Genomic DNA, 22,441 nt, shown 5'->3' with positions numbered 1-22,441 from the left:
AAAGAAATTTAGAAAAACCTTAACAGTTGCACCAAAAACAATAGAAATTGATACCTAGAAATAAACCTAACCAAAGAGGTGAAAGACTTGTACTCTGAAAACTAAAAACCACAGATGAAAGAAACTGAAGTAACACAGAAGTGGAAAGACAGTCCAGGCTCATAAATTGGAAGAACAAATATTGCTAAAATGTCTATACTACCCAAAGCAACATATGCATTTAATGCAATCCTTATCAAAATACCAACAGCATTTTTCACAGAACTAGAACAAACAATCCTAAAATTTGTTTGGAACCACAAAAGACCTCGAATAGCCAGAATGATCTTGAAAAAGAAAAGCACAACTAGAGGCCTCAGAATTCTGGACTTCAAGTTATGTTACAAAGCTGTAGTCAGCAAAACAGCATGGTATTGGCACATAAATAGACACATAACATCAGTAGAACAGCATAGAAAATCCAGAAATAAACCCACAGTTATATGGTCAGTTAATCTTCAACAAAGCAAGAAAGAATATCCAGTGAGAAAAAGACAGTCTCTTTAACAAATAATACTGGGGAAACTGAACAGCCATATACAAAAGAATGAAACTGGACCACTTTCTTACACCATGCACAAAAATAAATTCAAAATTGGTTAAATATCTAAATGTGAAACCAAAAAATCCTAGAAGAGATCACAGGCAGTAACTTCTGTGACAACAGCTGTAGAACTTTTTTCAAGATATGTCTCCAGAGGCGAAACAAAAGCAAACATAAACTATTGGGATTACATCAAAACAGAAAGTTTCCGCACAGTGTAAGAACAATCAACAAAACTAAAAGTCAGCCTGCTTAATGAGAGAATATATGTGTAAATGACATATCCAATAAAAGGTTAGTATCCAGAATATATAAAGAACTTAAACGACTCAAACTCAAAAAACAAATGATACAATTAAAAAAATGAGCAGAAGACATGATAAGATGTTTCTCAAAGGTGGCCAACAGATCCGTAAAAAGATATTCATCATACCTTTACCATCAGGAAAATGCAAATCAAAACTACAGTGAGATCACTTTACACCTGTCAGAATGGCTAAAATCAACAACACAAGAAACAACAGATGTTGAGGAGGATGTGGAGAAAAAGGAACCCTCATGTACTGTTGGTGGGAATGCAAAGGGGTTGCAGCCACAGTGGAAAACAGTATGGAGATTACACAAAATTTGAAATAGAACTACCCTATGATCCAGCATTTGCACTACTGGGTACTTACCCAAAGAATACAAAAACACTAATTCAAAGGGGTACATGCACCCCTATGTTTATAGCAGCATTATTTATAGTAGCCAAGATACAGAAGCAGCCCAAGTGTGCGTCTATGGATGAATAAAGATGTGGTATGTGCATACAATGGAATATTATTCAGCCATAAGGAAGAATGATATCTTTCCATTTGCACCAACATGAATGGAGCTAGAGGGAATAATGCTAAGCGAAATAAGTGAGTCAGAGAAAGACAAATACCACATGATTTCACTCATATGTGGAATGTAAGAAACAACAGAGGAAAAGGAAAAAAGAGAAAGACAAATCAAGAAACAGACTTTTAACTGTAGAGAACAAACTGGTGGTTACCAGAAGAGAGGAGGGTGAGGGGATGGGTGAAACAGGTTATGAGGATTAAGGAGTGTACTTGTCATGATGGGCACTGGGTGATATATGGAATTATTGAATCACCATATTGTATACCTAAAACTAATATAATGCCACATGTTAACTAAAATTGAAATTAAAACTTTCTTTGAATGCTACTTTTATACATAAAAAAAGCACTAACCAGACTGAAATGAGCTAGATGTTGGCACTCTCCGTCAGGGTCATAAAAACAACTATTATTAATACATAAAGGATCTAGGGGCGCCTGGGTGTCTCATTTGGTGGAACAGGAGACTCTTGATCATGGGTCATGAATTCAATCTCCACATGAGGCATAGAGATTACTTTAAAAAATATGTAAAGGATCTTGTAGAAAAGATGAACAGCATTCATGAGCAGATGGGAAATTTTAGCAGAGAGAAAGAAACAGAAAAAGAGTCAAATGTAAATCTTAGAGATTAACATGTGATGCCAAAGGTGAAGAATTCTTTCAATATGTTTATGTGCAGACTTGATGCAGCTAAGGAAAGAATCAGTAAACATGAAGATTGATAAGTAGAAATTTTCCCAAGTGAAACACAAAGGAGAAAAATGTGAAGCATCCAGGAGCTGTGGAACAATATCCAGTGGTCTAACGTACATGTAATTATGTCCAAGAAGAGAGAGAAATGAGGTAGAAAAAATAATTGAAGATTATGGCCAAGAATTTTACAAAATTAATGAAGGCGCTCAGAAACTCTCAAGCTAAATAAATAAAACCCAGGGTGTCTTACACTGGTAGTGGAGGGAGAATATCCAAGTGGGGAAGGGCGGGGGGGGGGGGGGAGGGACAGCTGGAACTCTCAATTCAGTCTTAGCCCTTGTTTTGCAAACACCATGGAGCATCTGTCCCCAGTTATCCCTGATATCACCACACTGACAATTTAAGACTGGCCCAAGAGGAAATCCAGGGATCTTTCCTTAGAGCCAGCCCCACAGCCAAGGAAGTCTAAATGGGATTACCTAAGCAAGACACAGGGCTGCATTTCTCACGTGTGTCAATGCAAATGGGAAGCATTTCTCCTGTCAGAAGTTCACTTGGGGAGAAGAAAGGTTTTTCATCAGTTTACACTGTATGTATAGCATCGTAAAAGCTCTGTGAAATAGGGATGTAAAGAAACATCTTCAATCTGGTGTTTCCCTCAGGCTTCTTTTTCCTGATGTTATGTCATCATGGGAAATAAACTCGAGAAGAGACAGGCATTTTGTTGGTGTCATCTCTTAGAACATTGCCTAGCAATTGTTAATTCATTCCACAAATAATTAAGTGACAGCTTTGTATCAGACACTTTCTAGGCATTTCTAGGCATTTGCCTCATATAGCTGTAAGGTCCCTGCTTTCACGGAGTTTACATTCTAGTGGGTGGGTGGGGATGTGGATAGCAAAATACAACAAATGAGAGTATTAGAAAGTAGTACCCAGGGGGTGCCTGGCTGGCCCAGTCAGTAGAGCATGTGACTCTTGATCTTAGGGTTGTGAGTTGGAGCCCCACATTGGGCGTGGAGATGACTTAAAAAATAAATAATAAAAAAGGAAAAAAGAAAAAAATAAACTAGTACCTTGTATGAGAAAACAAAACGGGGCAGTTAGAGAGGGAGTAACTAGGGTGAGTACTCACAGTGGTCTTCCCTGAGCTGGTCACCTGTTAACATCCCATGGGAGATAACTCAGAGAAACGCTGGGCTCTAAAAGAAATAAAGACAACATCATCCCATTAGAAAATATCATTTGTAAGTAAGGACTTGTTCTTTCCTCCCTTTCTTCTGGTCATCTCAGTGCCAACCCCAAGGAGCTCTTTTATAAGACAGCAGATCAAAGAAAAAGTGCAAAGGCAGAGCTGGGCACTCTGGCCCACTTCAGAGACCTGCCTCCTTCCCACATCACTAACCCCGACAATATATGCCACCTTCAGAAAAGCCCCACAACTGTCTATAGCAGTCATAACAAGATGAGCATTCATCATCATAATTCATTTAGCAGATATTTTATTGAGTCTTTCCTGGGGCCAGGCACTGCCGGGAACATAGCAGTGAACAAGACAGACAGAAACCCTTGCCCTCAAGGAGGACAGGGACCCTGATTTTGTTCTGAGTATTTGGGGCATATGGAGCTCTGGTTCTAGAAGAGAAGAAGTCTTGCCCTCTCTCCTCCACCCCTACCATCACCACCCGTCTTCTTCTTTTTCCATAGAGTCAATCTGCTTAGCTTCCTGGTTATAAAAAGGAGAATAGAATTTAGGCAACTCTAGAAATGTAGTTAATTCGACTCTGTTTTTGTGGAATACTAACACTTTATGTAAATATCCAGAGTTGAGTTTCAGTGGGGAAGCTTTTTCTGAGGAATCAGGAGAATGACACTTCCATTAGAATTTAATCACGTTTTACTTCAAAATTTATTCTCCAGTTTTCTCCAAACCCTCTGGAATTTTTTTCCAATGTAATTTTATTGGGAATGATGGAAACGGTAGAGCACTTCCCACTAACCTCTGCTTCCAGTAAGGCCTCTCTGACAGGGCGTATTGCTTAAGCACTTGTGCCCATCGGTCTGAGAAGGCACCTTCTAGCAGCGCACTAAAATGTTCACAGTCTGCAAATAAATCGGGCCACATGTGTGTTTGCTCAGCTCAACCAACAGAGACGCAGTGCATGCTTTTTGCTTTGTGAAGGCAATGATGTCACTTTAGCTATGCAAAAAATGACTTAAAATGTGGTGTGGTTTTAGTTGAGCTGTCGAGTGTTATTTTGTCTAGCTTTTACTATGTGGGTTTCACACTTTAACACACACCAGCAGGCATTTTTAAGGGTTCCATTGATTATTAACATTTTTAAAGACTTCGAGTGGAATAGAAATGAAGACATGTGTTATTCAGCATTCATTTATGAACATTGTGAGCCCTCTCTTGATAACTTGAACATGAGGGAAAAAAAAGTTTTGAGAAGGACAAGAGGATTTTTAATATGATTTTAATAAGATGGTTCCCCATGACTGGGATCCGTTTAGAGAGTACTTTAATGTTTCTTGGGTGGCTTTAGTTTACTCTGGGTTTCAGTTCAGCAAACACTTGTTGAGTGTATGCCAGGCTTTGTATTTTGTAAAGAGCAAAATTGAAAGGTTTGCCCTTGCATCAGGGGTTAGAATTTCAGAACCATGCTGAGCATCACAGTGCATGCTTTTGCACATGTGCACCGCAGCCCAAGTCTTGGAGTGGCGGAGTTTGAGTTAGAGTCTGTGAACTTGGGCAAGAGAGACAGTTGGCTTAGGTTATTTCTAATAGCTTTTAGCTTTTTCTCACTGTTTGGAATGCTTTGATCACTGGGAAAAAAGCCCCACCACTCTGAACTAAATTGTGTGAAGTCAAATATTCATCTTTCTGGAATTCTTTCCCCCTCCTCTTTTATTTTAATTTAGGAGCACTGATGGAAGAGAATTCCAGAAATAGAGTAGCGTGTGACTGCAATCATAAAGTAAGGTAGAGAACAGAAGCAAACAATCAAATGGGTCTGCCTCCCCTCAAGAGAGTCACTTTCGTTCTTTACCCAGTGCTCCCCTGGGCCCCTGGGCTACTGGAACCGTGATAACCATCAGCCAGAAGTCACCCCTACCCTACTCCAGCTGAAAAGCATTACTAACAACGCAGATTCAGAGCAAAGTGGTTTTGGGGTTTGGTCTTGATTTCTGAATGATCCAGATAAATTGAGTGATTTCTCAACTTGTTTTGTAGGGGAGAAGAAATTAAGAAACTAAGGATGTTCTATTTAACTATTCATCCTGGAAACATCTGAGGCTTCTGTATGAGGCACAGTTCTAGAAATGGGATTAAAAATAAGACACGGATCCTACCTTGATGCAGGATATAAAGTGCTCACTAGGAGCTTGCCATCCAGCTGGGGAGGCATGGCATATAGATAGGAAATAAGTAGAGGGCACAAAAGATAATATATAATTAAGTGCCATGTACCACATTTGTAGTACGTTCTGTCAGCAAATAATTATAATACCTGTTATGAATCAGATACTGCTAACATACCAGGATACTGACATTTTTACAAAAGGTTTCATATAGTTTCTGTGTTTAGAGAAGAGGATTATCACGTAAATTACATAAACAAATATTTCCTGTTCTCGGTGTCCTTTTTGCCAAATGTTTGCTAATACATTTCTTATTGTGACTTATTTCAGCCAGAAAAACAGGAAGTAGGTAAAGATCATTTATTATGAGAAGAACTATGTGAAAAGTACCACCAAAACTGCTGCTTTTGTCCCAAATTTAATGCCTAATCCAAAGCCTACTTGCTTTGGGCACTGAGAAACCATTTTCCCAGGCCTGACTCTACAAAGAGTAGCTTTGTGACCTTTAGCAGATCACCTGATCTTTTTATGCTGAAGTTTTTCTCAGTTGTCAAAAACATAAATCTCCAAAGGCCTCCAATCAAATGCTGACTCCTCTGTGAAACTTTTCCCAGTCTCATGTCTTTCTCCTTGCGCATCCCTCTTCTTCCTTCTCTGCTACTTCATTGTCTTCAAGGACACTTCCTGACTCCCAAACTCCCTTAATACTGGAGGTTATACCTCTTTTCTGTGGCCTTTTGTTGCATCTTTTTTGTATCTGATTACACTGTTTTCAACGCATTTAGATGTCAATCAAAATATCCCTGGGCAATTTAGAGGATTTTTTGTGTTTGTCTTAGTTCTTATTCTGGTGACAGATGTTAAAATTGCACCAGATGAAAGGATTTATTTAAAATACCAGGCCTTTCAATATGTAACAATATGTTACATCATATTTCATTCAGATACTTGTACCAATGGTGAGAGTCCCAGGTGAAAAGGATCAGTAGTTGGAAAATAGACAGTTTCTTATGCAGTAGTAAACTCAATACCTGTGTCTCTTTACTGTTTTTTAAAAAAAAAATGTAGCACAACATTTGTTGACAGTAAATATTGTGTTGTACATAAAGCTTATTTTATGGTTTGGGTTTACTTTTGTTTGAAATTGGAAGGTATGTTAGAATTTGAATGCTTTAAGAAGTTAGTAACATCAACATGAGATTTCCCAGCATCTGCTTGCATGAAACACTTGAGATATATTAAGTCAGCCCTAACTCCCACAAACCACAGCATCTTTTTAATATGTTATTGTTTTTATTGTGCAGTAAGTAAGGTTTTAGTACAGTAAAATAAACAATCAGGTCACCTGGAAAGTTCAGTTACTTGAATTTTGGGTACTTTTATCAAAAGGAGACCAATGAGAATATTTTATTGCAGGCCAACAGCAGAGATGTACTTATTTAAGAATCATTTCACGTTATGGCATGGGACTTCTGAGCCTATTTTTTTTTTTTTTTTTTGGAATTATAATTACTGGTGTCCTTACCAATTGTTAAATACTGTTTTCAAGGATTCAGTCATCTGTATGATTGAATTTGGTGGACAGAGTTTGGTTCAGTCCCAGCAGTTGAATGAAACAGCATCCCAGGGTTTTTGGTGGTTATTCAGGTACCTTTTATGTACAGAGTAGTTTTAAAACATACTCTTGTTTGTAAACTGAAATGCCTGTCAAAGAAAGTTCTGACATCTTTTCCTTATAACATACTAACTGATCCTTGACTTAAGTACCAATTTTATGAAAAGCTGCTAGTGTTTGATAGAATTTACTGCCACTAAGCACAAGAAAGCATGCTTTGCATTCTCAGAGGGAAAGTACTTTCTTAGTGCTGTGAGGGAGAAATTTCTGGAACATATGAAAATATCTGTTCTAATTATGAGATAGCTTATATGTTCCATTCAGTTTAGCTGTGTTATCTATTATAGTGAGAGCCTACTGTTGGAGCTTTGTGATAGTCCTCCCAACTAATGACCAAGACCGTTTTATAAGTATTTCCTTGGGTTTAGATACTTCTTTTGTGTGTTTTCAGTTTTATTTGATATCTTTTTAACTGTTTTCTTTCAAAAGTTGAATGTGCTTTTGGACAGGTTAGACAGTGACTGCAGAATCATCAATTACCAAACATCTGATGTTAACCAGACTGGAATCATTTCTTCATAAAATTATTCTTGACAGGGTCGCTGGAGGTAGCAGATAACTTAAGTCACTGCCTTTAGCTTACTGCATTGAGAACTTTATAATTCACAGGTATAATATGATATTTCTTAATTTTCTAACTAGAAATTATCTGATGATATTTTTTAACTTTAGCATATCCAGAAATTGTAGATAGAACTGCCTTTATTCAGCTATGATTCTGTTGTTCTTTTCAGTGTACGATTGTATAATTATTGCCTGAATCAAACTAGTCAAGCCACTGGAGTGCCCAGTCAGCATATTGGTAACCTGGCTCATTGTTGAATCAGTAAACAAACTAACATATAAAGCATATCACATTGTAATCACTACACATATAAATCTCCTTGAGTAGCTTATAAATATGGTCAGCATTCTTATCTGATTCAAGATGGCCCAAACCAATTTTAGTTGGCAATTAAGATACACAGTATTTTTAAGTCAATAGGCCACAAAAGTGACTAAATTGGTTTCTCCAGTCCTTAGTTGCAATCTCTCTGTTCCTACTGATTATTTCATAATCAAGTAGATTTGTTCTCAAAGACTTGCCGTTTTCACTGGAGTGTTTGTAGTTCTAAAACAGGTTTTTCTCCACTCGGGCCTACATCATTGTGTATCATTTGTATGTAAACTGGTTTTTTTTTTAACTCTCAGAGTTAAAATGTGTGATCTTGTTCTCTTCTTCCTTGTAATGTCTTGTCAAGGACAAGACGTGTCAAGACTTTCCTAAGTGAATTCCTAATAGATGTTAAGCATCTTCTGTCAAGGCTCTAAAGAAGTTATGTAGTTCAGTCCCGTTTTTGGAAGTAATGTCTCTTTGTGTATGATCGTGTGCTGTTAGTATAACTGTTCATTAGTGTCCTTCTCGGTCCTTCACTCTCTCCTTCCATATTGCTGTTCTGTCTTTGCTTATGTAATGTTTATGTTTTCATTACTCTGTGTCTTTTTTAAGTTTTATTTCTTTATTTTGAGAGTGAGATAGAGAGAATGCAAGTGGGGGAGGGATAGGGAGAGAGGCACAGAGAGAGAATCCCAATCAGGCTCTGTGCTGTCAGTGCAGAGCCCGATGTGGACTTGAACTCACAAACAGTGAGATCATGACCTGAGCTGAAACCGAGAGTCAGATGCTGAACTGACTGAGCCATCAAAGCACCCCTCCTTGCTCTTTAAATATTAACACTGATGATATAAGACTGCTGTTACACCACTTGTGCTGCATGTTCCAGTCAGCATTTTGATAATTTAAAAGTTCTCCGTTGTGTATTTCTTGTTTTTAAGGCCTTGCTCACGCTATTTATCCAACCATTCGTTCATGTACTTACTCTACAAACCCTTGTCCTAGCTTAGTTCATTTTGATCCTGCCATTAACGTTATCACTAGGCTCCGTTCTATAATTCCAAGTCAGGATTCAAACTGTATAACATGAGCTACATGATGCATCTCTAATGTTAATGTGAAGTGGACATGATCGCACATACTGCATACAGCCACATCATGTTAGAATCTGTATGCAGTTTTCTTTGGTAATTTGGATGTGGTTTTTTTCCTAGATGATGACTATTGAAGTGTAATAGTGCTTTCCCATGTTTTGTCCTATCAGTAAGACAGATTATTGCTTCAGACTAGGTTTCCTAAAGATGTGCTTCCAATGTTGACACATCTGAGATAGTCATGAGCGCCTGATGGTCGTATTTTTATTGCTGATTAAGATAAAATTTTGATGTCGATAGTGGTTTTGTGGCTTCATTTCAATAGTCATCTCTTGTTGTTCTGAAGTGTTTCTGGACTAATTTATTCTGTTAAGACTCACCAGGGTTACTTTTACATAGGCAATATAGAGAGTTCCAACCTGAGATTCCATCAACCAGGTAGGGTAAACAGATGTCAGAACTTGAAAGCTAGGTTAATGAGTTGGGCTGCCTCTTTCGACAGTGCCCATGCCGTGTGTGATCATTGGCCTGTACGTTGGAAAGACTGATTTGATGGAAGTTAGAAGCTGGTGGTATAGACTGAAGAAGGGAGAGCAAGGAAGTTAAGAGTTCGGTTAGGAGTTCATTACAAACTGTAGGAGAGGGTGTGAGTATCTAGACTCAGAAGATTTTATTTTTAGTTTGAATATCCTTAGAAGGTAAGATGTGGTTCTATGTGGAGACCAAAGAGGGAAGAGTCAAAAGTATGGGCCCTTATGCATTGCTGATGGGAATGTATAATCATACAGCCACTGTGGAAAAGAGTTTGGCAGTTGCTCGATAATTTAAACATGGAATTGCTGTATGATCCAGAAGCTCCCTTCCTGGGTTTATACTCAAAAAAAGAAAAAAAACCTAAAAAAACAGATGTTCAAGTATAACATGTACATGAATTTTTAGAGCACCGCTATTCACAGTAGACATAAGGTGGAAACAGCCCTAATGAACATCAACTAATAACTAATGAATGGATAAATAAGTGTGATCCATCCATACAATGGAATCTTATTCATCAATATGAAGGAATGAAGTACCGATAGATGCTACAATGTGGATGAACCTGAAAAACATTATGCCAAGTGAAAGAGGCCAGTCACAAAAGGCCATGTGTCATATGATAGGAAATGTCTGGAACAGGCAAGTCCATGGAGACAGGAAGATGTTAGTCGCTGCCAGGGACTCACTAGAGTGGGGAACGGGCAGCGACTGCTTAATAGGCACAGGTGTTCCTTTGGGGATGATGAGGATAGTGAGAACTGGACAGTGGTGATGGCTGCACAACACTGTGAATACAGTAAATGCCACTGAATTATACCTTATTACAGTGGTTTAAATGATAACTTTTATTTTATGTGTGTTTTCCCGTAATTAAAAAAAAAACTAAAAATTAAGCTATAAACATGTAAAAGAAAGTAACACTGGGACACAAATCACACAGATTTAAATTCTTTCAGGTCCCTGAGAGGTGCAGTAAACAGAGGCAGAAAAAGTGGAAAGAGAGGGAATGTGGTGAACTGGATATTCAAAACTAAATGTTTTTGAGGCCTCTGGGTGGGCCAAATAAAATACGATTGTGGGCTGTGGTTTTCAACCTCTGCTGCAAACGGAACTGAGCAAAAAATGATGGGTGATGTCAAGAACCTAGCTGACGGTTTAACTAGACTGAGAGTTTCACCAGAGGAGAGGATTGCTTACCCCATTTCTTCGCATTTAGCAGCAGGCCTGGCCGACACATACAGAGGCTTAGCAGACATTTGTTGGATGAAAAATAAAACTGAATAAATAAATAGAGTCTGGGTGCTAAGTTAGTATTTTTTTTCTTAGCTCTATCTCTGTCTCACCCCCATAACTAATTAATCACTTTGCAGATTTCAACAATGTGTATTTTTAATATCTCTCTAATATGTTTTTTTCCTGTATCTTCTGTCCTTTCCTCACTGCCAAATCTGGTCCATGACCTTTCTTGCCTTAGATCACTGCAGTGAATTCCTGAAGGTCTCCCTTCCTCTAAGCTTGCCCTCGTCTCTTTTCTTCAGGAAATTACAAGACACGATGTCTTGCTTGACACTTCTTAGTGCTTTCACATAAAGTCAAATGTGATAGAAACATCCAGTATGTGGCCCCTTCCTCATCCACTGCTGCTCCTCTTCAGGCCTGTGTCACCCATCTTCCTGAACTTCCCCCGGTCACTCGCAGCATCCGGCACGTGTGCTGTGCTCTTTCTGCATAGCCTGCCCATCAGCCTTCATCCGTCCGCCCATCCTTTAAGACTGGTTCCTCCAAGAAACTTCTCTAAGCAGTCCAGTCTCACATAGGGGCTCTTACGGTTGCTCTTCTCGGTGCCCCCGTACTATGAAGTTCTCTAGTGGCACTTACCAGTCTAGTTTATCATTGTTTACTTGTCTGATGTATCTGTAGCACTAACTCCCTGACTCTAAGGACCATGCCTATCTCCAGCACCTGGTCCATGGCAGGCACCCACCAAAGGCGACCCTTATGACTGTAATAATTAATTTGTCATGTGGTGATCATAGACGCAATACGTGTTGAATGAGAATATTTAAGAGGTACAAGGCAGGATATAAGTCCTAGCTATCAGATAAGAGATACCAATGAAGAATTCAACTGAATAAAATTTTCATGGAAGAGATGGCATTTGGAATGAGCGGTGACCATGTGCTAGGCTTTGCGGTTATCAAGATCCTATCTAGTACTTGCCATCATAATCACTAATTAATTACCGGTTATAAACATAGAAATTTTCAAGAAGTATTCTGAATTTTAGTTTATTTTCTTCTGTGATTAAGGATGAAGCACGACCTCCTCTAAAACTGTACCTAAAAGTAAACTCACTTTTACAATGAGCCCTAGTAATAAGTATTAAGAGGTATTACGGTGACCCAAGTTTCATGAAAGCTATTATCTAATTTTAGTAAAAAAATCACTAAGGTTAAAAAATTCCTTTTTGCCTTTTAGAAATGGATTCACAAACCTATTTGAAAATGGAATGTTAATACATACGTAAGAAGCCGGCAGCAGGTTAATTCTTATACTCTGCTTGTATTTGTTAGATCATTTTAGAGTTCTGTTAATTATAACTTGTAAATCCTAATCAGGCTATATTAAGAGGCCAAATAGAAGGTTACAGTCTTGCCCTCCTCCCCATTTCCATACTCTAAAAGACTAAAATAAACACATCTACATTGCACTCAGAATAAAAATAAACACTTCAGACTCACATAATTGAGAAATACATTTTTAAGTAGGAAACACTGATTAAGATTGTAGTTTTAAAAACACAAAGGTTATTTGTGCTTTTGTTTCCTTCTGGGACAGATTTTTTTCATTTTAAATTATGTGAGTACTGAGATGTTTATCTTTACCCTAGACTACTGCATAAATGTTGGTTGTATTTTTTTCCTTTTTAACCAACGCTTAGCTTGCTAAAGTCATGAGGTATCTCGTGCCATACTTATATGTGGATCTTCAAAATGACAGACTGCAGACGTGTACGTGGATAAATCCACACTGAAAAAGAAAAATATTTTAACTTCATTGTGGATTCTCCACACCACTGTCAAATCTACTTATTTGAAAGTATTATTGTAAGGTGGAAAATGAATTATTACATGTGAAAATCCTTTGGAGTTGCTTTAAAATGCAAAACATTTTTTTAGTGCCCTAATTAAATTTTGGTCTACACTAATCCCAAACAAACAGACAATTCTAATTCCCTAAGTGTTTCATATTAGTGTTTATTTATAAGTATTTAAATGTTTTAGAACTAGGGCACCTGGGTATCTCAGTCGTGTAAGTGTCTGACTTAGACTCAGATCATGACCTCATGGTTCGCTGGTTCTGGCCACATTTGGGCTCTCTGCTGACAGCACAGAGCCTGCTTTGGATCCTCTGTCTCTCTCTCTCTCTCAAAAACAAATGGACATTTAAAAAGATAAATAAGTAAAACTAAATGTTTTAGAACTATTGTTTAAATCGGGGGTCATCAAACTATGACCCAGATAAGCAGATCACAGCCACACCTGTTGGTGTAGGTATTGTCTGTGGCTGATTCTGAGACACAATGGCAGAGAGTTGAGCCCGCAAAGCCTAAACTATTTACTGTTGGAACCTTTGAGTAGTAGTTTGAACATCCCTATTTTCAGCCATACTGCTATCTAATGGTTTATAATTATAATTGAAAAGCAGTTAGTTATTAAACCTAAAACTAAAATGCCACAGATGAGTTTTCTCCTGGAGAAGAGCTTCTGTCAGGCACTAACAGAACTAAAGCTACGTAGAATGCGGTGTTAACCGTCCCTTCATCTGTCCAGGGCTTGCTAGCCTTGTCCTTGCTCAATTCTCATAACAGCAAGTGAAGTTTCATTCATTTTTTGTTGTAAACTTGAAAATCACTACATAATAGAGGATGATAAAAGATGCCCTTATGTCTCCTCCCACTCCCCATCCCAAAAGAATTTGAAATAGAAAGGATTTTTTTCTATGATGGTGAATATGGGCCTTTTCTCACTGCCTAATTTCAGTCTGTAATATTAAACATAGAAGCTTCCTTTTCCTTTTCTTTCAAAGGTCTTTGGTGTACTTGCTTTGTTCCTCACACGTGTCTTTAAATTACACATGGTATGTGCTTAAATAGTAATAAGTGAGCATAATGGAATTCACTTCTTCAGGGAGGTAACGGTGGCCCGAAAATGGCAGGAAAAGATGGAATAGCTCTCAGAAGCTCACCTTACCTGAAATGTAGATATAGATGCTACTAATACTTCTTACTTTGAACACAGAGTTGTAGAATTAATGTTAGAACCAGAGTTAGAACAGAGTTGTAGAATTAATGTTAGAACCAGAATGTGTTACAGGGTCTTGGAGCGCATTGGTTCTCAAACTTCGGTGTGCATTAGAATTATCTGAAGAACTTGCTAAAATACAGAATGCTGAGCCAACCCCCTCCCCCAAGCTTCTGTTTGAGTAAGTCTGAGGTGGTCCTGAGAGTTTGCATTTTTAAGAGGCCGATGCTGCTTGCCGACCTCACACTTTGAGGACAGCTGTAGCAGAGGAAGGGATGGCTGACCACTTGGACATTCTCTCAGAGCGTACTCGGGTTTTTAGTGTACCCAGGAGAGCTCAGGCGCCGTGAGCCACGCTGTTCCAACCCAAGAAATGTGGATAACCCAGAATCCCCACCTATGCTGGCCACCACATGGACCAGATACTCAGGATGACAGGACATGGCCTCTTCCACCTGATACTTTGGTGGGAGACCCTAACAAATTCTTGTTCTCTGAGCTCCTTTTTAAAATTAGACTAATAAGTGTTTTTCAGTTCTCGTTGCTTTTTTTGTTATTACTGTTTTTTGGTTTTTATTTTATTTGAGTTCCAACTTGTTTCCCTGAGGCGACTCTCAAGTATGCTCATCCCTGTATTTATAAACTGTAGGTTAGGGTTGCTTGCTAACCATATCCATTATCTATTTCCTTCTCATCAGTAATCTTAATTCCACCTTTTGAGTACAGGTTTTTATACTTAGTCCCATATACAAATTATAAAAACAATTTAAGGGTCTTTCACTCCAACTGACTTTATTTTACAGATGAGGAAACTGAGGCAACCACATAACTCCCCATGTTACACTACTTAGCAGAAAAGCTTGCATTAGCCCACTTCTTCCCCCACCCCCATTAAGTCCTAAACTGCTGAGCTCAGTTACCATGGGTGGATGAGGGATGAGTCAACGTGAATGAAAGACTACATGGAATTTTTTTAAGTACATGTTTTGAAACCATGCTTACTTGTAAATCCCTTTCACTTAGCAGCTGTGTTTTTTAACTGCCCTGAACATCAGCTTCCAAATCTGTAAAATGAGGGATAATAACACCTGCCTTCAGGGCTGATTGTTTCTCAACTCTTCCTGCCTTTCCTCTTAAAGTCGCCTTCTAGGGTTTAGCTGCTAACAAATAACCAGAACCAGCCTTTAAGTCTTTACTTTTCATTCCTTAACTCCTCATGCCCCAGGCCACTTGAGTTCCGCAGAACCTTACTGTTCGTTCTCCTGGAACAGTTTTCTCGAAAGTCCTAATGAGCAACTGATTTTTTCCCCCAGGCATCTTTTCAAGCTTCAGCCCGTTATCCTTTCTACCAGTGTCAGCACCCCAGACCTCCTCTGCTTTTCATTCTTCTTCCTCTGCTACTTTTCACCAGCCTCCATCTCCTTCACAGATTGTCCTTTCCTCACCACCTCAAATCACCTCTTTTCTCAGGGAACTGTTTCTGCCTTTTTTTTCTTTTCTTTCTTATACTGTGCTCCTTCCCTAGGCAGTTCTAGCACTCCCATAGTATTATTTATGCACATGTCTTTGTATGATCACCAGTTCTACATCTCATTCTGACCCCTCTTCTGAGTGCTAGCTGTCTGCCGCATTTCCCCATGCCATCTGGTCCACTGATAATTTCAAACAAAGTTTATTTGAAACTGAGCTCAGTTCTTCTTCCCCAGCCTCAACAGACTTTTTCTCTTGTGTTCTTCATGTTTATACTTGCTAAAATGTATATGGAAAGACAAAGGACTCAGATTATCCAAAGCAATCTCAAAACAGAAAAAGTTGGTAGAGTTATACTACCTAATTTCATGATTTACTATAAAGATAAAATAGTAAGACGTTGTGTTTCTGGCATAAAAATTAATGAATAGATCAGTGGAACAGAACAGAGAGCCCAGAAATAGACCCATGGTTTATACTCATGTAATTTTTAACAGAGGTGCCAAAGCAATCCATAGAAGAAGAGTCTTTTGTGCACATAGTGCTGAATAATAAGGTATCCATATAGAAAAGCAAAATGAACCTTAGCCCCTGCCTTCTACTGTGAAGAAGTTATTTTGACATAGATCATATATTTAGAAGTAAAAACTAAAATTACACAGATTTTAGTGGAAAAAATTAGAGAATATCTTTTATAACCACTTGGGAGTAGGTGAGGATTTCTTAGAAAGGTCACAAAGAATAAATACCATTCAAAAATGATAAATTAGACTTCATCAAAATTTTAAAACTACATCAAAAACGCAATTAAGAAAACGTACAGGCAACAGGCAAGGAAAAAAAAATATTTGCAAAACATACCTGACAAAGGACTTTTGTCCAGGATATGTAAAAAAAATTCCTATAACTCATCCATAAAAAGATACCTAACCCAATTTTTCTAAATAGGCAAAATATTTGAAGATAATTCGCAAATCAAGATGCACAAATGACCAAAAAGAACATGAGTCAACATCATTAGTCATCATAGAAGTGCAAATTAAAATCTTAATGAGATGCTACTGTGTATCCACTGGAATGGCCAAAATTTGAAAGAGTGACAACATCACATGTTGGCAGGGCTGTGGAGCAACCGACCTCTCCGGAAATATTCTTGGCAATAAAAATTGGGGTGACCACTTTGGAAAACTGGCACTTTTTTCTAAAATTAAACATCCACCGGGGCACCTGGTGGCCCAGTCAGTTAAGCATCCGACTTTGGCTCAGGCCATGATCTCACAGTTTGTGAGTTTGAGCCCCACACTGGGCTCTGTGCTTCCAGCTCAGAGCCCGGGGCCTGCTTCGGATTCTGTGTCTCCCTGTCTCTCTGCCCCTCCCCTGCTCGTGCTGTCTCACGCTCGCTCTCTCGCTCTCTCTCAAAAATAAATAAAAACATTAATAAAATTTGTTTAATTAAACATCTACCTACTCTGTGACCTAACAATTCCATTCTGAGGTATTTATTCAAAAGAAATTAAAACATAGGTCACAAAAAGACCAGGACAATGTTTAATTTATATAATAGCTGAAAACTGGAAAGAGTCCAGGTCTGTCAATAGGAGAATGGGTAAACAAACTTTGATATATTTATGTCATGGAATACTATTCAACCATATTAAAGCAATAGATTACTGGTTAATGTAAAAAAAAGTATGCTAACTAAAAAATATCTTACACAAAGAAGTACATATGGTAGCTCCATGTGAAATTGCAGAACAGGCAAAACTCGTCTTCATTGGGGAAAAAAAAATGTCATAATAGTGGTTGCCTTGAGGGTGATGGGGTGGGGATAGACTGTTGTAAGGAATTTGTGAGACTTAGGGGCTAAACAAGGAAAAAGATCTCATTGGGCAGGGTTGCATCAGAAAGGAAGTCCCTCATAACATGAGACTGTCTTGAGGTTTGGGGCCTAAAGACCACCAACCAGAAGGAGAGGAGGGCAAAGGAGCTCCTGAGGGGCGGAGACCATAGAGTGTCTCTGGGGATTCCTTGTCCAGGGATGCAGGTCCCTGGTGCAGCAGGGAATCTCTGGGTCAGAGAACTCTGAAGGGAAGTAGTGACTTGGAGTCTTAGAATCATTAGACTCTATCTTACCAAGGCTAGCCGATATTGGGTGTAGTTACGTGGCATATGCAAAGCAGGCAAGCTACAAGTGGCTAAGAATCTGCTTGTTTGGACTATTTTTTAAATAATCAAGTGTATAAAAATTTCAGTTTGGTGCCAGTAGACTTTTGAGCTGATGGGTCTCAGCCTGCAGTGAAGAAATAAACAACCCAAAAGCCAATACATAGAAGCCATCTTCAGTTAATATATAAAACATCTGATAAGGTACAAGAGGAAATATTTTGGTGTGATGATAATGTTCTCACCTTGGTAAGGTTTAGACTATACAGGTGAATACATTTGTCAGAACTCAGTGAATATACACCTAAGGTTTGTGCATTTCATTGTGCATTCATGTTTTTTAAATTGTTAGTAAATGTTGAACCCTAGTCAGTGACCTCCATGCCAGAGTATTTAAGGGGAGACATACTGCTGTGTTCAGTTAACACTGAAAGGCCAAAAATGGAACAGATTATTAAACAGATAGAAGGATGGGTAGTTCGATGGATGCATGATAAAGCAGGTGCAGTAAATTTTCATGGTAGAATCTAGGTTGGGGGTATATTATACAACTTACACTTTGCTTTATGTTTGAAAAATTTTCATAATGAAATGTAAAAGACCACTGTGTTAGAGAGAGACTGAGGGACCAGTTAGGAAACTATATCACGGCATTAAAAAGATACAGAGAGCTTTATTTATTTATTTTTTTTTGACAACCAGAAGCTATAATTTTATAGCACTCCATCCTATATTTGATCATTTGACTGAAGATCTGTGGTGTTTGATCTGTGACAGGGAAAGCCCTTCTGCCAGCGTGGACACGTGTACATTTCTCTCATCGTTCGTGTGCTCCAGTAGGACCTTGCTAATTGATGGCCGGGTAGAACTCAAAAGAGGCCTGCAGAGACAGGAGCGGCATCTTTTCCTGTTCAATGATCTGTTTGTTGTGGCCAAAATCAAGTAAGTACACCGTGAGCTCTCTCCCAGTTACCCTTATACAATTGCATTCCCACTAACAGGGTAGCCTTTCCGTCCAGTGCTTACTATAAAGAATGTCTGGCTTCTGTTACCAGAGCTAATATTTGAAGTAACTTTTATGTTTTTTTTTTTGTTTTATTTTTGCAAAGAAAAAGTTTCGGTTGTTTATTCATTCAACAAGTGTTCATTTTAGGCCCCACTCAGTGCCATGTTCTGAACACATACAGGGAATACGGTGAAGAATGGGACAGGTATGGTCCCTGCGTTTTTGGCGCTTTTGTTCTAATATGTGGAGGAGTTGCAGATTGTGGTTAGTGCTGTGAAGAAAATAGGGTGCTGGGTGAGGTAAAATACAGGATATATGTTGGTAGGTACAGTCGGGGGAAAAATCATCTAGGGCTGAAAAGCAACCAGCCATTCAGGTGGTAGAAGGAGGAGCATTCTGGGAGAGGCAAGAGAAGGGGGTGGGAAGAGCTTGGCCCCTTGTCGGAGCTAAAGAAAAGCTGAGCATAATGGGCAGGAGACTGTGAACTGAGATTGGAGAAATCGATGAGGACCAGGTTATCGGGACCCTCTTGGGCTGTATTAATGATCTATTCCCATGTAACAAGTCACCCAAAACCTGTTTATACCTGCACACATCTCGGACTCAGGAAGACTCACGTCATCCTCAGCACTCTCCTACTGAGGAGGGGCTTGGCTGGTGGTTCTGGCTCAAAGTCCCCTTGAGGTCGCAGTCAAGCTGTTGACCAGGCTAGAGTCGTCTGACGTCCTGATGGCAGCTGGCGAATCCACTTCCCCACTCGCTCGTGTGGACGCTGGCAGGCCTCAGTTCCTCCCTGGCTGTTGGCCAGACTCTGCAGGTTCTGGCCACGTGGGTGTCTCCACAGGGCTGCTCGTAACAGGGTATGGCTTCCTTCAGAGGAGGGCGGGACACAGTGTAAGCACGTGAGAGAACACCCAGACTAGAAGCCACGGTCTTTCATAACCCGATCCTGGAAGTGGTGTGCTGTCATTTCTGACGTGCTGTTGGCCACACAGACCCACGGGAGTGCAGCATGGAAGATACCCGTGCAACGGTGTGGATGCCGGGAAGCCAGGATCACGGAGGCCAGCTGCAACAGAGGCTGTGATAAGGAGTTTGGGTTTATTCTAAGGGATTTCAGCTAGAGGAGTTCATATTTTTAAGCTATTGTTTCTGAAAGGGCACCTGGGTGGCTCAGTGAGTTAAGCATCCGACTCTCGGTTTAGCTCAGGTCATGATTTGTGAGTTGGAGCCCCGTGTCGGGCTCCACACTGGCAGTGTGGAGCCTGCTTGGGATGTATTCTCTCTCTCTCTCTCTGTCTCTCCCCCTCTCTCCCTCCCTCCTTCTCTCCCTCTCTCTCCAAAAATAAATAAACTTAATTAAAAAAAAAAAGATCTTGTTTCTGGCTGTGATAGGTAACGGGTTAGAGGGTAAGCCTGAGAAGCGAAGCAAGCAGACTGGACAGGAGGTTATAATAGTCCTGATGAAGCATAGTGAGGGTTTATGTGGGGAAGTGGCACTTAAATGAAGGATACACACATACTTGGAATGTATGTCACAGGTAGCCAGAAGAATTGACTTTCTGCTCAATACTCAGTGCCCCTGCGACCTGGTGGTTGCTCCTTGCTCCATCCTCCATTCTCACTGTTTACCGAACCTAATAAAAGATCAGAGTGTTTCAGTAAATCCAGTAACATTAACAAGATTTTAGTCACCAGAGAACAGTAAATACTTTTTTCTACTATTGTCACTCGCACACCTAAGTTACGCCATGTCGTGAAGAAGACGTGGACAAGGCTCAATACTAATTTTGCAAAGCAATGTATTTAGTCTGAGTGGTGCTAACAACAATAGAGACCTCACATTTATTTGGATCTTATTGTATAATAGGGATTTTTCTAGAGACTTTAACCTGTATAACTGTTCTGTCAGGCAGATGCTATTTTTTTCTTTTTAAAGAAGAAATTGATACTCAGAGAAGTTAAGTGACTTCAGCAAGATCACAGTTAGTAATTAGTTGAGCCCACATTTGAACCTAGGTCTGTGCTTTTTTCTTTTTTTTTTTTTTTTTTTAAGTAGGCTCCACATCCAGCATGGAACCTAATGCACGGCTCACACCCACAAACCTGAGATCTAGACCCGAGTTTCGAGTCAGACACTTAACCGACTGAGCCACCCAGATGCCCCCAGAGTGCTTTTAACCAGTATGTGTTCCGCTGTCTCGCTAGAATGCTTAGTGAACCATTGATATTTTCTTTTGAAAGTTAGAGGCAAGGATAAAGATAAGAAAACTGTTTCGGAATGTGCTTCAGAATGTATTTTTTTATTATTACGGGAAGAACACTTAACAGGAAATCCTCTTAACAAATGTTTAAGTGTACAAGACAGTATTGTTAACTAATAGGCACAGTGTTGTATAGCAGATCTCTAGAATGTATTCATCTTGCATAATTGAAACTTCATACTTGTTAATTAGCAAAACTCTTCATTTTCTCTCTCCCCTCAGCCTTTGGCAACCAACATTCCACTCTGATTCTATGGGTTTGACTATTTTATATACCTCATGTAAGTGGCATCACACAGTATTTGTACTTCTGTGACTGGTTTATTTCATTAGCACAATGTCCGCTAGGTTAATGCGCATTGTTGCATATTGCAGGATTTCCTTCTTTTTAAAGTCTGCTGAATAATATTCCATTGTATGTATATACCACATTTGCTTTATCCATTCATTTACCAGTGGACATTTAGGCTCTTTCCACACCTTGGCTATTGTAAATAGTGCAGCACTGAACATGAGTGTTAATATTTCTTCAACATCTTGATTTCACTTCTTTGATAAATACCTAGAAGTGGGATTTCTGGATCTGCTTTTATTTTTTTTGAGGAACCTCCATACTGTTTTCCATAGTGGCCGCACTATTTTACATTCCCACCAACAATGCACAAGGGTTGGAGTGTCTCCATGTCCTTACCGACACTCGTCTTTTTGTCGTTTTCGTTTGTTTCGTTTTTTTGGTTTCTTTTTTTTAAATAAAAGCCCTCCTGACCAGCAGTAGCTCAGGTCTTACCAAATTAGTAAGGTTGAAATCTTACCACATATTTTTTATGATGACAGAGGAATGAAACTCAAAATTAGCAAAGCTTAAAACATATTTTGAATACAAGTAATGCCTACAGATGTTGTTTTGGAAGTGGATTTGTTGTTATAGATAGCAGTATAGCAGTATAGAGAACGGAAAGTCTGTCCATGGAAGCCTCTGTATTAGGTCCATTTGAAGCTATGTGCTGTCGAATGAGGAACAAATCATTATTTTTTTAATGTACATTAGTTGCCATTTCGTTACATAAAATGTATTGGATGGGTTCTGTATGCTAGATACTATAACAGAGTCACAAAGATCTTATTACATTTTCCTAACAATCCTGCAAGATAAGAGTTGTTTTATTGTTTTAGGTCATGAATACTGAGACTCAGGGGGGTTTGTCCCAAAGTCATGTAACAGGAGTTGTGGTGGACTGGGATTTTAATCTAGGCCTTATTTCCAGTGGGTGGCCCTTTGTACTGTTGCCCATTTTACTCATTATGTGCATGGTTTTGTGCTCAGCCTGCAGAGAGATAAGCAAACAACAAAAACCTATTACAGTAATCCATTTCCTATACTTTAGGATCTTAGAGACTATTTACTTATAGCATGTATTCAGTTCTTGTGAAGGAGAGTATTTTCCTTCACCTTTTTTGGATGTTTTTTCCTCAACAATTATGATAATATTTAGAAGACTTGTTTTCTTACCTGTCACTTACT

The 22,441-nt window shown here is 39.1% G+C and overlaps 1 protein-coding gene across 6 annotated transcripts in view; it reads left to right on the top strand.

The window, feature by feature from the left end:
- Window positions 1-22,441, top strand: part of ARHGAP20 (Rho GTPase activating protein 20) — a 127,486-nt gene that overhangs the window by 58,601 nt on the left and 46,444 nt on the right. For 5 of the 6 annotated variants that reach the window (XM_023239081.2, XM_023239079.2, XM_023239078.2 and 2 more), the window contains exon 3: window positions 18,427-18,591. In XM_023239081.2, coding sequence (XP_023094849.2) covers window positions 18,427-18,591 — 165 coding nt within the window. Of the gene's footprint in view, window positions 1-12,190; window positions 12,254-18,426; window positions 18,592-22,441 lie in introns of all 6 variants that reach the window. The other variant, XM_045038260.1, reaches the window with a different exon arrangement.

The sequence above is a fragment of the Felis catus genome, chromosome D1 (genome assembly GCF_018350175.1).
Source record: "Felis catus isolate Fca126 chromosome D1, F.catus_Fca126_mat1.0, whole genome shotgun sequence".
Classification (NCBI taxonomy): domain Eukaryota; kingdom Metazoa; phylum Chordata; class Mammalia; order Carnivora; family Felidae; genus Felis; species Felis catus.
This window is presented reverse-complemented; position numbering and strand designations above follow the sequence as displayed.